General features: G+C 47.0%; 1 protein-coding gene across 4 annotated transcripts; it reads right to left on the minus strand.

Moving 5' to 3' along the window:
- Window positions 1-209: 209 nt before the first annotated feature.
- C16H21orf62 (chromosome 16 C21orf62 homolog) lies at window positions 210-13,952 on the minus strand. 4 transcript variants are annotated; one of them, XM_021184777.2, is made up of 2 exons: window positions 13,827-13,952; window positions 244-946 (listed from the first exon to the last, which is right to left on the minus strand). In XM_021184777.2, exon 2 carries the CDS (start codon window positions 934-936, stop codon window positions 244-246), a length of 693 nt encoding a protein of 230 aa, XP_021040436.1. In that variant the 5' UTR covers window positions 937-946; window positions 13,827-13,952. The 4 variants fall into 4 exon arrangements, 3 of the variants coding, with proteins under 3 accessions (XP_029326486.1, XP_021040436.1, XP_021040435.1); XM_021184776.2 differs by lacking the exon at window positions 13,827-13,952 and adding an exon at window positions 4,563-4,619; XR_003835138.1 differs by lacking the exon at window positions 244-946 and adding an exon at window positions 4,410-4,728.
- Between the last annotated feature and the right edge of the window lie 548 nt (window positions 13,953-14,500).

Consider the following 14,500-nt stretch of genomic DNA (forward strand, 5'->3'; position numbering starts at 1 on the left):
TCTCCACAGGCTACCAGTTGCAAAGGCCTAGCTTCTAGCTGGCCCTTGGGACAAAGTTCAGGAGTCAAATTGCTCTTGGCATTGAAAGTGGAACAGAGAACTGGCTGCTCTTAGGTGTGGCTTTGTTGTAAATGGAGGCTAAGCGAAGGAACAAGGACAACTGTCTTATGACCTTATTCCCAGATTCCTGTTCAAATGCTATTTTTTTCTTTTTTAGAGTTCCTGGTGGAGGGACACAGGGTGCTAGTAAATAACTGTGACAACATAGCTTCTGTTGTTTGGCATTGGGGACGTTTTAAAGTAAGGAAAGTCAGGAAAGTCACTGGCGAGGCTAGAAATGTTATCAATACTATATGACTTTAAAGATGAGTCCCTGTTGAAAAGAGCCACATCTAAGAATGAGATGAACATACATGTTTGCCAGCCTTTGTACAAGGAACTGCCTTCCCTTCTGCTGTGGGTGAGCAGACTCTGCTCCCGGGAGGGATGCCTGGCCTTAGTATTGATGCGAAGCCTCTGCAGCCCACAGATAGTCAGGTACTTGGTGGGGAAGGTGCTGGAACCACACAGGGAAAGCTTCAAATCTTGGACCGGAGTGAACTTCAGCACGTGGCCCAATGTGGATGTATCTGTGAACCAGATGGTCAGATGGCCATGGTAGCTGGTTTGCTCCATGGCAGAAGGCAGGACAGACTTACAGCTGCATATCAAGTTAGCCAAACTGTAGTCACAGTCCCTGATGTCTACTGGGCAGCTGCAGTTGCGAGTGGTATTTCCCTTTGTGAAAATCAGTGTGTTGTTCTGACCTTTTGTGAAGTGGCCAAGGGCAAAGATGCCTAGCGCTTGGAGCAGAAGGAGGCAGAGGCTGGAAGGTGGTGTCATTGTTGTCCAGCATGGACCAGTGTGTTCCTGTTTCTCCCTCCTGAGCCAGTCCATTGTAGGTCACCTGAAAGGAAACCGAAGCTTTAATACCACTGCCTCCGTAGAAGCTCACACTCAGTGGGAAAGCTGTCCAAGAGCAGCTGCAAACATTCCTGCCTTGCATTTCTTATCGAGGCAGGCAGGACTTTAATCTCGGCTCCTTATGAGAAGCAACAGCAAGACTTCCGAACTCTGCTCGGTTGAGGTATAAAACTCCCAGTGCTGTGTGCTGACAGCAAGGTTAACATCCCGAGAGAGCTGGGGTGATGTCAGAAGTGGGGCAACCATATCCTATCTACCCTCAGGGACTTGGAGTTACTTCAATAAGCACGCCCCACCAACATCCAGTTCTTGCCTACCTGAGCATGTACAGCCCCGAGCAAGCACATGCCCTCCTCCCACTCTGTATCTGGCTTCCTGGAATACAAAGACAAGCAGTTCCTTGTAGGAGTCAGCTACCCACCTACGCACCCTGGCTAACCAGCACCGTGGGAGCAGCAGTGAAGCATTTAACGGTAAGCCTCCTTACTAGACCAATCCCCTCCACTCCCCGCCTCCAACACAGTAATGTGTTCTCTGCTCCCACAAATGCACTTGTGTGTCAGAGTCAACCGTAACTCTTACAGGACAACGAAGGGACTAGCACCTCACATTTTACTGTTATCTGAATGGATCTGCCTCTATCCCACAACAAAATTTATGAATCAGTTTCCTCAAGTTATTGTGAGGTCCCAAACTAAGCAATATCTAAGCATCGAAACATACACTGCAGTGGGAAAATGAGAAGGACTTACAGAGTAACCGGGGAGAGACTGGCTGCCTAGGCATATGACAGACGAGCTCAGAGGGAAACAAGCATTGGGGCAGAAGCCTTCAGGTTTCAGTTTGGCAAAAACCATTGCAGCTTCTCCTGATTTACCTGACATTAAAGACAAACCAAACATCTGTGTTTTCTGAACACCATAGGGATCAGGAGACACTAGGCACGGGCCAGCATCTGGGATGGTCAGGGTTACGGGCAGGGCCACCATAAGAAGATGGGCAAGCAAGAGAAAGGCATTCGGAGGTGTTTGGTATTAAGATGGCAACAGGAAGGACACACTGAGTTGCCAGGTGAGGCCACAGACACCAAGAAACAGGAAGAAGGCAGAGCTGAAAATTCTGTCAGGCACAAGCCACAGGGAGGATAGAGATGTGTGCTGTGTGCTGCGGCCTTCAAGCTTTATCTCTGTGGAAGATAAGCAGGGCTGAAGTGAGACCAGCTATGTGTACGCAAGGATGCTTAGAGATGCAGGAGGAAAGATGGGCTGAGTTCCTGGAGGGCTGGATAAACTTTTTATAGTGTCTAGTGTTAGTTTTGAAGCAGCCACATGAGGTTCTTAAAGAGTTTATGAGGTATATTTTGTAAGAAAAAGAACTTTGTGACTCTTGGGGGCAGGGAAGTGTGCTTTGTGAACAAGGTTCGTCTGTTTTAAATGGCATGAGAAAGCATAGGTGACTGTCCCACTTTGTAAGGAACAGGAGGGAATTTATCAACTCCGGGATAATTTTAGACAATCAGCTGTCCCAGATTCTATCAGGTTTCTGGGACTTCACTCCCAGTGGCCTTGTGTTCCCAACACTAGGGACACTGTGAATGCCACTAGCTCTCTCTGACCCCTGCCTAGAAGAGAAAGTGACAGGAACCAGTGGTGAGAGCGTAGGGCCAGCCTCGACCTGGGGGAAAGTGGCAGCGTCCTCGCTGTTCAGGTGCTGACAGTGTGCAGGGCATGCAGGAGAAAGGAGGGACAGCAAGGGGAAGCATGCTTGTTTGCTGGGACAAGGACACCAGAAGTTTCCAGAGAGATCTGATAGCCTCTTCCCTGACTGGGAGTCAGTCCCTACCCACCGGACGTCAGGAAGCTCAGAGCCAGAATAAGGAGGTTAGCTGTTGGAAGCTTCACAAAGGGTCTACAGGGTGGGACAAATGTCTCACTAGCTATTATATTCCATTTCAACATTTTCCCTTCAGTGTGACGTGGATTTCTCTCTGCAGGTCTGTTAAGCTCACAGTCTTGTGAGCTCCCAGCTTCATTGCATGCTCAATAGCTTGGGCCCATGCTCTGAGCAGGACGGGCACACATGAGCAACGTTGCCTACACTTCATGGTAGTGGCAGAGGGGCAGATGCTCCACCGTGGGGCACAGGAAGAGGTGGGTCCCTGAGAGAAAGATGGGTCCTGTCAAGACAGGCCAGAGGATTCCAGACCAACAGGACCTCTGGGTCCTTCTTTCCCTCTCCATCCCTTACCACCACACAGGCTCGGTCTTCTCTGTTCTCTTTGAGGTATTTCCAAATTCTCCTCATTCTATCCTAATTATATGGGTGTGTTACCCTTTTCCCTGCTTTGGAACTATTCCCTCCTCAGAATCTGAGGGAATAGGAAGGGACAAGGGAAGTTTGTGAAAAAGAAAAAAAAAAAAAAAACCAAAACGCTGAGAGAGTATGTTGTGTGTGGGTGTGGGTGTGGGTGTGGGTGCTCACACATGCATGTGAATGTTATAAACCCATTATGTATAATTAATATATACCATGATTTATTTATTTATTTTTCTTGGTTTTTTTGTTTTGTTTTGTTTTGTTTTGTTTTGTTTTGTTTTCTTGAGACAGGGTTTCTCTGTACAGCCCTGCAAAAGCAACATAATTATATTAGAGAAACATTACCGTGGTGTTTACATATACACAATGTTAAAAGTAGCATGTCTCAGAAGATTTTTCTACAAAGGAAAGAAGAAATAGTTCTTTCCTCAAATATGAAAGTTCTTTTCTCTGTGGGGAAGCTTGACACCTTCAGACCCCAAGTGTAGTTAGGCACAGACTTAATGTGGTAGGTATACAAATAGTCACTGGAGGAACTGTGGCAAGCTACTGGGATTCCTGGCATAAAGGTATGTTCCAGTGGGAGATGAAGCCGCTCCCTGATGGAGGGGTTCCTGTCCGGCGCTGTGCTTTCTAGCACGGTGCTTTCCATCCAGCAAGAGCTTGACCAGCTCGATGCCTGAGCATAAAAGCACAGCTCAGCAAATGGCAGCTACAGAAGTCAGAGCAGACTAGCATCCTGAGCAAAAAGTAACTGGCTGAATGTCTGAAGAATCATGGAAGCATTGTAAGTATATCTTGATCTTGTTGCTGAAAAAAGATAGGCTATCAGGCCTATCTATTTCTGAACTCTTCTTCTCAGACCAGCTCAAACCCTCCAGACACAAGATGATCTTGGTCTAGACAGGTCTTCTCCCAGCTGAGCAACCTCCAGAGGAATTTGTACTTTTAGCCTCCAAACTGTAAGTTAAAGAAACCTGCCCCCACCGTACTTTTTTCCAGTTTCTCAATAGATAGAGACAAAAATGCATTGTCCTGAGTCAGACACAGCCCTGGGCCAAGAGTAGGACAAAGGACTCAGGAGGCAGTAACCTGCAGTGGGGGAGTGGGGGCGCACCGCACAGGGGAAAGCAAAGAGCAGCACCAGGGAAAGGCAAGCTAGGCAGACCCTGTATGCCCTCAAAGCTCATAAGTCAACTCACCTCCTCACCCCCAAACTCTCCGCAAGCACTGATAGACTGTGATAGATGGTGCGCATAAACGTGCTCTAGTCTATGGTTCACCTGTAAGAGTTCATGTCTCAGAAGCTGAGGCTCCAGTGTGGTGATGTTAGAGATGGTGGGACCCTTCACAGGCAGAACTGACGAGGAGATCATGAGGTCACCACGGGTATTGCTCTCAGATATCGATGCAATTCTTGTAGGATTCTGATTCATTCTGGTGAGAGGGCTGTTGAAAAAGAGTAAGTCTGACCCCCTCTGAGTTCTGGCTTTCTTTCTCAGCATAGTTTATTTCTCCCACATGCTTCCACCATGGTGATGAGTTGCCACGGGGCCCTCATAAGAGCTAGTGCAGTGCTATCTGTAATTGTAACCTTCAAGACTGTAAGGTAAAGAATCCTGTTTCTCTTTATAAACCTCTCAGCCTCCGATATGTCATTACAATAACAGAAAACTAACTGATAACTTTGTGGGGTATATTTAATATCCTCTTTATTGCATGGCCCTTCATTTTCTCCTCAGACTCTTCCAATACTTTTGCAGTAGCACTTGGGGTGCTGTGTTCGGGACAGACTCCTTTGCTAGCTCTCCAAATACCAGCTTCAAAATGCGTTTGCGGGTGGGAGCTGGGGCTGCCTGCTTGCTGCCCTTACCTTTGTAATGCCAGCCCAGGCTTAGACCTGAACCTGTCCACTTCTTACCACCCCTAGTTCTTCTGTTTCCATGTTTTCTTTATTGTGATCATTTCCATTTTTGAATAATTGCTTTTCCATTTTTGAATAATTATCCCTTCTGATTTCAAATTAAATAACATCTGAATTAAATTTTAAATCACATTTGGTTTTCAATTGCCTCGGTGGTTTGAAGGCTGCCAAATTTCTCTGGTCATGTTTGTCCTCTGCATTAAGTTCACAGAATTCAAAACATTGTTGTTTATGGCATTTCAAGTGTGTTTGGGGTGCAAGGTTCAAATACTCTCCTCCCTTGGACACAGTATCTCCCTATGAATACCATCTTCTCTTTTTGTTTTTGTTTGTTTGTTTGCCTGTTTTTTTGAGACAGGGTTTCTCTGAGTAGCCCTGGCTGTCCTGGAACTCACTCTGTAGACCAGGCTGGCCTCGAACTCAGAAACCGGCCTGCCTCTGCCTCCCAAGTGCTGGGGTCAAAGGCGTGCGCCACCACGCCCCGTTCTGAATACCATCTTCTTACAGACACAACTCATCCAGTTTGAGACAGTCCTTCTGGAGCCAACTCTAACCATGATCTAAGCGTAGGGTGTAACCCTAGATTGAGAAGGAATCTCTATGGAATCTGTGTTGGAGCAGCTAATGTCCCTATCTACTTCATTCATTCTACTTCATTCTTTGCCTTCCCACAGCTTGGGTCCTGTATTAGTTACTACTGAGAGCTCTTTAGCTAACCAAGGCTCAGTAGTAGCTCTGGCTTCAAAATCCAGTCCGCGGTTTAAGCCTCCTATCTCATCAGTGGACACAGTTTTTATCATTTTGCTGCCAAGTTTCAGGTCTGCTGATACTGTCATCCTTCCACAAAGCCACCTGACTGCCTGATGACTGCTATATCCTGTTCCCACTGGTACCCCAGCTTCTCTCCCCACTTGGCACATTGCTTGACCCCATGCCTACATTTCCTTTAATGTATGGAACTATATGGCTTACCACCATTGGAATAGACTAGAGAATTCTGTTGAAGACCTGGGAGCCCTGGAAGATGTCAAAACTACCAAGAAAAGCCTGAGTCTCAGAATGACTGTATGGAGAGGAACACACCCCTCCTTAAACCTCACTAGGCTGTCATGTACACGAAATGCTCTAAGCCACTGGTGCGTGGATGTCTGTACACAACTACCAATCTTATAAACAGATCAGACATGGCTCCGATTGGTGTTGACAGTGTTTATGACTCACTTCCTCTTTCCTCAGCAGATAGCAAGGAGTCAGCATTTTGAGGGCATGGGTGGCTACCGGGCTGACAATGACACAGCCTAAATCATGGGAGTTAAAAGGAAAGAAGACACCACACATCCTTAACAGATCCCGAGGTCCCCCAAGGGATGGTGCTCTTTGGGAAACAACAACCAAGTAGCCAATGAGGAGACGATGCCTTTGGCAGCACTGGTTAAAGGCACAGATGAAGCCCTGGAAGTGGGCTGTGTTTGGAGTTTGGGAAGAAAGGGGACTGAGTTCAGAGAGACATGAAGTGTGGGGAAACACTCAGGTGCTTGGTGTGTTCAGAGCACACGTCAGATGTCCTGGACCGTGAGCTGAGAGCACGTGACAGAGCAGGTCTAGACAGGATCTAGCTGGCCAGGCTGAGAGACTTAGGCTTTATGCTGACAGCAGTTTAGTTTCTAAACTAGTATAAAATCCTCTCACCAGTAAAAAGATTTGGAAATTCTTCTCAAATAGATGTGATATTTTATCAAGACCATACACATATTGTCTACATTGTAAACAGTACCAAATCAGAATATTTTTAAATTGAGATATTAAAAAAAGGATTCCTGTCTCTCCAGCTGTACCCCCTCTGGCTTGGCCTGTGCACCTTCCTCAGTGTCCACACCCCTGCCTGAGCTTCTCTAGAAGAGGCAAACACGGACCTGTAAGGTTTGTGGCAGAGGAGAGACCCGAGTTTAAGGAGGGAAGCTGAGGCTACCAGAAGAAATCAAACTAAGGGATGTGTGCCATGGAAGGAAGCGTGTTTAAGGTTTACATCTCTCTGTTTTCTCAGTCCTAGCTTCAAATAGTTAGATCTATTCCACACCTGCCTTTCTCGAGGGGTGGACAGCCCCAGGAGAGCAGGGTTAAGGAGGAAGCCTGAAGACAAGGCTCCCCCTCCCATGGGCCTGTGCTTGATACACCCACCTGAGCCCCTCTAAAGAAACCAGTAGGATAGGAAGCAAGGGAGTCCAAATGGGCATCAGAAGCCAACCATCTTCTCGTTCCTAATCCCTCAGTCTGACTTGTCTGGAAAGCCACATGCCCTGGTTACATGTGGCCAGAGAAGGGCGGAGCTCAACTCTCTCAGAGACAGGCCCATTGTTGAATGGGCAGTAAGCCAAGCTGTTATTGAGGACCAGCTATTGGCTAACACATCTCTCCCACCCTTGCGCTCCCCTGCTGTTCCTTAAGCATCCCCCACCCATCCTTTCCAAGTACCCAGTGTTGAGAACCCACTCGCAGACAGTGTGCGGGACCAACCTTTGGTAGGAACTGAAACTAAAATATTTGTGTCCAAAGGCACTCAAGTTATGCTTCATCCCTGCCTGACCCTATTGGAAGGCTAGCAGGAGTTTGGTGGAGCATTTGGGAGGCAGTGAGGGGTGAAGACACTATGCATAGGCTCTCAAAACGAGTGGCCACCTGCCTCGGGTCTGCTGTTCTATGTGTCCACAACCACCATCACCCTTTCCCGTTAGGCTATGGAGGAAGGCTGGGTGCTGTCGTGTGATTGTCTGAGCACAGCAGCCACCTCCATCCTCATCAGAAGCAATTCCAACTGCTCACAAGATCCTCAGGTTTGGGCCCATTGATGTGCTTTCACTGAAAGAGCGTGTAGGAGGGACCCATCAGACCTCACCTGAAAGTTCAGCCAGGCCAGCTCTATCTGGTTCTGCCTGAGCTGCTCAGGGTCTCACAGTCTTGGGAGGTGCTAGAGTACAGAGTGTGGAAGGCCAAGTGGAGGGGGGAGTCCATCTATGCAGCTTTGGGGGCATTGGGCATGCTGGTGTGGGACCTTTCAGTGGTGCTGTCCCTGTAGGTAACTCCCTGGAACCTGTGCTCTTTGTGAACCCAAGTCCCTGGGAAGAAACCACACTCTGCCCTGAGCTTGTACAAAGCTGACTAGGTGATTAGAAAGAGCATCTATAAGCTCTTTCACGGTGGCTTACCAAGTTCACAGTGAGGCGCACCACATGTACCAAGAGCACGTCCGTGACTGTGGAGAGATTGGAGTTCTGCAGGTCCAGAGCCTAGCAGCAATTCATCTCGGGCTATCTTCAGTCTCCTTAGTAGCTTTCTTGTCTGTGTCTGAATCTGACATAACCTCCTGTGACTAACAGATAAACCCTTTGGGATGTGGTAATAGGCCACTGACTTCCACCACCACGATGTTAAACGTGTCATCAGATAGCATCTGAGGCCTGTGGCAGACATTTCCACTTTGCCGTCACCACCTGTTGAGTGTTTCCAAGGAACCTGAAAACCGCCTTGATGTATGACCGTCTCTGTTCCGTTGCTGTAAAACCTCATCCAACTGTCATCATGTTGAAACATGGAAGCTGGGGCAACCTAACTTTGTTCCCAGGCCATGGTCACTCAGATCTGGCTCCAGAATAAACGCTTATCCCATGAGAGTTGTGTCTTTGGGACAACACCTGGGAGCTGGCCCAGGAGGCTCTGTGCTTCACCACACTGGCCTCGGGTGAGGTGGCACTTTGTCTATCATTGGTTTGTGTCTCCCCAGGAAAATCTCACACAACAGTGGGCAAGGGACGCTCTCAGAGCTTTGGTGTGGGATCTTGGAAAGCCTTTGAGGTTTTATCACTCTTCCTTCCTGTGGGTATATGTTCCAGGACAGCACTGCAGAGGGGCCGGTGAGAGACGAAAGGGTGCACAGATATTAAAGGGGAGCGATGTCCACTTTAGCTCACAAAGTCGAGAGTTAGTGAATGTGGGCCCTCCTGATGTTTTCCTAATGTGCTAAGTGCTGTCTTTTCCTCTTTATATCCCACAACTGCACATGGGATGATCCACTGAATTATCGATCATACAGTTTTCCAAGCGCCAGACACCCCCGAAGTCACCCTTCTGTGGGTAAGGACCATGTATGTCTCTTTCACGGTGGCTTACAGAGTTCACAGTAAGGCAGGTCCCAAGCGCACCATCATTTTGGTGCAATCTGCATCTTGGTTGATTTAGTAAACTATCTGCAATCACCTCACAAGCTGCTTGGTGTGGAAAAGGGGAAGTAAAAACTGTATATGTCAGAAATTAGAATTTAGGCAAAATTAGCCTCGAGCATATTATTGAACTCAATTTAAAATGTCTTTATGACTGATCATGTTCATGCCTCATCTAGTTGTATCTAGTTGTATATGGTTGGGCCAGCCTGATAGCCATTCTGAGTGTCATATCTCTCATCCCTATGATGATCCTCCCACACAGGTTAGAGGCTGAGCAAAGGAAATGCACCGGTCCTAGTCACCAGCACCATTGCTGCCGTGTGCGAGCACATTGTACAAAGTGAGTGCATTCTATCACTAAGCTCTGCTTACCAACAGCAAAGTTCCCAGTGCCCGAATCACAGTGGTGTCAGGACTGTATCCACATACCCTGTCAAGATGAATCCAGAAGCCATTTCAGAGTAACTGGCTCATTTGCTGCATCCTGTACCAACATTTTGATTCACGAGGAGACTCAGTGGGAAGCTTCCCTCTTTGATATTTTGCTGTAGCAGGTCAATTGATTGACGACCACTTGTGGCAATGGGGAGTTCTGACATGACTAGTGTGCTAACCTGGGGGCTGATGGGGTCCGTTGTCCATTTCCCATATCTACTAATGCAGACGTGTGAAACGGTTAAAGAACTTGTGAAAGTGCAGATGCAGTATGCTTTTCTTTTTCTTAACTTTACCTTGAGTTGTTTAAGTGTATGGGGCTAGGGATGCTCACTACGCAGTGAGTGTGTAGAGGTCAGAGGAAAAACTTGGGAGAATTGGTTCTCGTCTACATGTGTGGGTCCTGAGGAGGGAACTCGGTTTATTAGGCTTGGTGGCAAACACCTTTAACCACTGAGCCATCTCACCAGTTCCAGAACACACAATTTCTGATTTCCTATGTCCACCATAGTGATAGGCAGACTGAATTGAGGCCCCTGAAAATGCTTCTGGCCCCAATCCCTCCCATGCTTATAAACTGGTAAGAATAGTTTTGTGAAAATGACCAGCTTGTCAAAAGCTATCTACAGATCCAACACAATCCCCACCAAAACAAAAATACCTTACAGAAATCGAAAAATACATAACTGAGAAAATTTATATTTTATATGGAAACACACATACACACAAAAGACCTAGGATATCCAATCCTGAGCAACCAAGAAAACCTCCTGGAGGTACCACCCGGACTCCAGTTATACCACACACTTAACAATAATTACAGATAGCATGGTACTGGCATACAAACAGACACCTTGATCAGTGGAATAAAATTGAGGGCTCGCAGATAGGTACACACTCCTATAGATAACTGATTTTTAACAAAAGGTCAACAAAATACAGTGGGGAAGACACAGCATCTCCAGTAAGTGCTGCTGGTTAAACTGGATAGCTCCATGAAGAATGAAATTGGATCCTTGTCTGTCACCCTGCATAAAACCCAACCCCAAGTGAGTGAAACACTTCAATGTAAGACCCGCCGCCCTGGATCTGCTAGCAAGGCCAGTAGATGGTGCGCTTGAACCTGCTGGCCAGACAGACTCCTAACGATCTCTTACACACATGGATCAGTGCATTAGCCAAGCCTCATCACAGAAGTGTCTATCTGTAGTAAATGGCAGTTGACACAGAGACCCACATTGGTCAAACTGTAGAAAATAAGACTGTGGGGTGTTGCTCAGCCCTAAGTGGAACATCTGTATCACAGCTTGTACCACACCCCCTCTTTCCAAGGCTCAGAGACCATTGCAGAGGAGGGGCCAGAAAGATTCTAAGAGTTAGAGGCAGCGGATGACTGCAAAGGGACAATGCTTTCTGGATACGCCAAGGCCGTTGCACACATGACTCACATGACACTGTGCACAAGATCTTTGCAAGCTCAGCCAGACGTAGCCACAGCATGGAAAGGGGGGGAAGGCACGAAGCCCCACTCTAGCTAAGGAGCTCTTGGCAGTCGGTAACTGCTGGGAGAGGGAGGGAGGGAGGGCCAGTGTAGTCCCTGGTCTGTCAACCATGCTCCAGTGGAAGACATGCCTTGTACTATACATGGGCAGCATCAGTTAGAATTACCATGTCTCTTAAAGGGTATAAAGTTGGGCAGGTAGGGAAGGAGGTGGATCCAGGAGGAACTGGGGGAAGAGGGTAAATATGATCAAAATATAGTGTAAGAAATTCTCATAGAAATAACGACCACAACAAGAAGAACAAACGCCAACAGCTACAAAGAGGAGATCAGGCATCAACAGGGGACAATGTCCTCTACCAAGTGAAACCTCTGACATGCTAATGGTAACTGAGATCAGGCAGGCATTCTCTGTGTATTTTATTCATGATATTGCTGGTTTTTATTTTAGAACAGGTCTCATTAAATTTGCTCTGGCTGGTCTCACTATGTTGGCTCCTGAGTTCAAGTAGCTGGCACCACAGGCACACACCTGGCTTTCAGCTGGCACCACAAGCACACACTTGGCCTTCCACAGGTGCAGCTGGCACCACAGGCACACACCTGTCATTCCACAGGTGCAGCTGGCACCACAGGCACACACCTGTCATTCCACAGGTGCAGCNTGGCACCACAGGCACACACCTGTCATTCCACAGGTGCAGCTGGCACCACAGGCACACACCTGTCATTCCACAGGTGCAGCTGGCACCACAGGCACGCCTGACCTTCCATTGGAGCAGCTGGCATCATCACAGGCACACACCTGGCCTTACTTAGTAACACTAACATGGAATGGGTACATCTTTGTGACAGATACTGTTCCAGATACTGAATGTTTTAGGCCATTGACTACTTGCAGTAACCCTAAAAGCAGATAGTAAAGTCCCACTATCATAGTAAACAAAATGGAGACATAGAATAACTTGTCAAAGATCCCAGATCTAGTTAGTAATGGCTCAGACTTTAAACCAGACAGCCAAGCACTCCGTAAGGAGCCCCAGGGGAAATTCAGACTCCACTGATGTCCCACACCTTATAACCCATTGCTAGATTACAATTTTATGCTTAATGAGATAAATTAAGTGGGTTCTGTTATCCATAAACCCTTCAGAAACAGCCTTTGAAAAAGAAACGGGTATAAATTAGTTAATGAGTTCATGTTCATCGTTAGAAGAGAAGCTAATGGAAGCTGAGAGTGGCTTCAGTTAGCACAGGTATGAGACGTGATAGGAAAACTAGCCAGAGAGAGCCCCAGGAGTCCCTAACCAAACTGGGCTGTTACCTCTCCTTCTTCTGAACACGGAGAATCTGACGACGAGAGAAACTTCCAAGTTTTTCCCTGGAGCGACCTGGAATCCAGTGAGGTGGTTTACTCCCTGGTATTTGAACCTGTGGCTTTGCCTAGCTGTGGCTGCCAGCTAGACAGCTTCTCCCAAGTCACACTGACTCCTGTCCCCTTACTTGTCTCTTAAAGGCACAGACACCCACCACTGGGTGCCAGATTCTCAACCCTGATCATATGCCAGTTTTAAGCAATGAAAAACTGGTGTGGGAAAGAAAGTTGGAAACCACGAGATAGCTGTTGAAAAGCACCAGTTTCCATAAACACGTTACAGAAACTATCAGACTCTGAAACTGCCCTATTTCTGTCAGAAATAGAAATAATGAAAAAAAAATTGTTTCCCCTCCAAACATATTGCATTATTCATTTAAAAAAAAAAGTTAAAAACTTAAGAATCACTCTTTTCACAACATGCAGTTGACAAACAATAAAAGTCTGGCCTTTTATTTAGTATTTTATAAGGACTTTTCCCCCATAAATGTCACATACAATTTTTTTTTTAAGTTAGCTAACCAATCTGCCTTTTAATCTTATTTAAGAAGTTTACTGTTTGCTCTTTAGTTCGAATTTTCTGAGGAGGAAACGCTATGACGATTGGCATGAGCTGTAGACACCTGTGAAGGATAAAGCAAGGCCCCCAGACATCACATCGTAGGCAATGCTACTTCAGAGGCCTTGATTTTCTTTGCCATTCACTGTGGAAAGAGCCAGGGTCTGGACCTGCATGATCATCATTAGGTATTAAAGATGAGCAGAAGAAGCTAAACAAACTCTTAAAAATAGAAACAAGTTCAGATCCCTATCTGTGTAGGGTCTAAATGAAAAGACCATTCCCTCCCTGCTTAGTGCCCTAAAAAGTGTTTCCTTTGCAAGACAGAGAAAGGTAGAAAGCTATCCAGTTGCGTGGAAGCCCAAAGGGTGTTTGGTGGCACCCACCACCCTTACAGTGTGACATATTCAGGGGATGTGGCAGTTCCAGGAAGTTACCCTGATAGAGCCCCTCCAGTCGTCCCCAGACTCTCTGGCTGTACAGCAGAAGTCTGTTGAGGTGACAGGCGTTTTAAACAGAGCAGGGGCACTACTTACATCTTGCGGCCCCACGGCAGGGCCTTGCCTGTCCAATCTGCAGACCTTGGAGCTCTTCCCTGGACACTGCGCCTTCACCCTGGCTTGACAGCTGCTTTAATCTGCAAGCCGGGTGGAATGCGTGGTCTCGTGGTCTCTCACTTGCTGTTCTTTTCTGTTTGGCCTGGTGGTTTCCATGGCAGCCAGAAGGAAGCTGACTGGCCTACCAGTTTTATTAACCAGTAGGAGAGAACCTGTCTCTTTGGGGCTGTTAAGCCGGGAAATTTTCAGAAGAAACGGGGAGGATACTGCTGCTGTAGACTGACCACAAAGGAGAGGCGTAAATGGAAGAGATTCTACTGCAGCCGGAAGTTGCATGGATTGACTGTGGACTGCGGAGACGCCTGGACGACACTTTTACATCCACGATTTGTTCCACTCTCTTAGGCCTGATGAATTGTTACTTTGGTAAGTGCCTCAGATGGTGCAAAATCCATTCGACTGTGATTGTTCCAAAGAGAACATGAATTCATTTCTCTTTCTGGGACGTAGCCCCAGTCTCTCCCCTCTCATGAACTCATTTTTAAATGCTAGAAGCCAGAAAGTAAGTAAACATGTAAAAAAAAAAAAAATTCTGTGTTCATTCAGTGGTGGCTTAGTCTATTTGGGGCTGCTACAAAATGTCCTAAACTGGA

The sequence above is a fragment of the Mus caroli genome, chromosome 16 (assembly GCF_900094665.2).
Source record: "Mus caroli chromosome 16, CAROLI_EIJ_v1.1, whole genome shotgun sequence".
In the NCBI taxonomy this organism is placed as follows: Eukaryota; Metazoa; Chordata; class Mammalia; order Rodentia; family Muridae; genus Mus; species Mus caroli.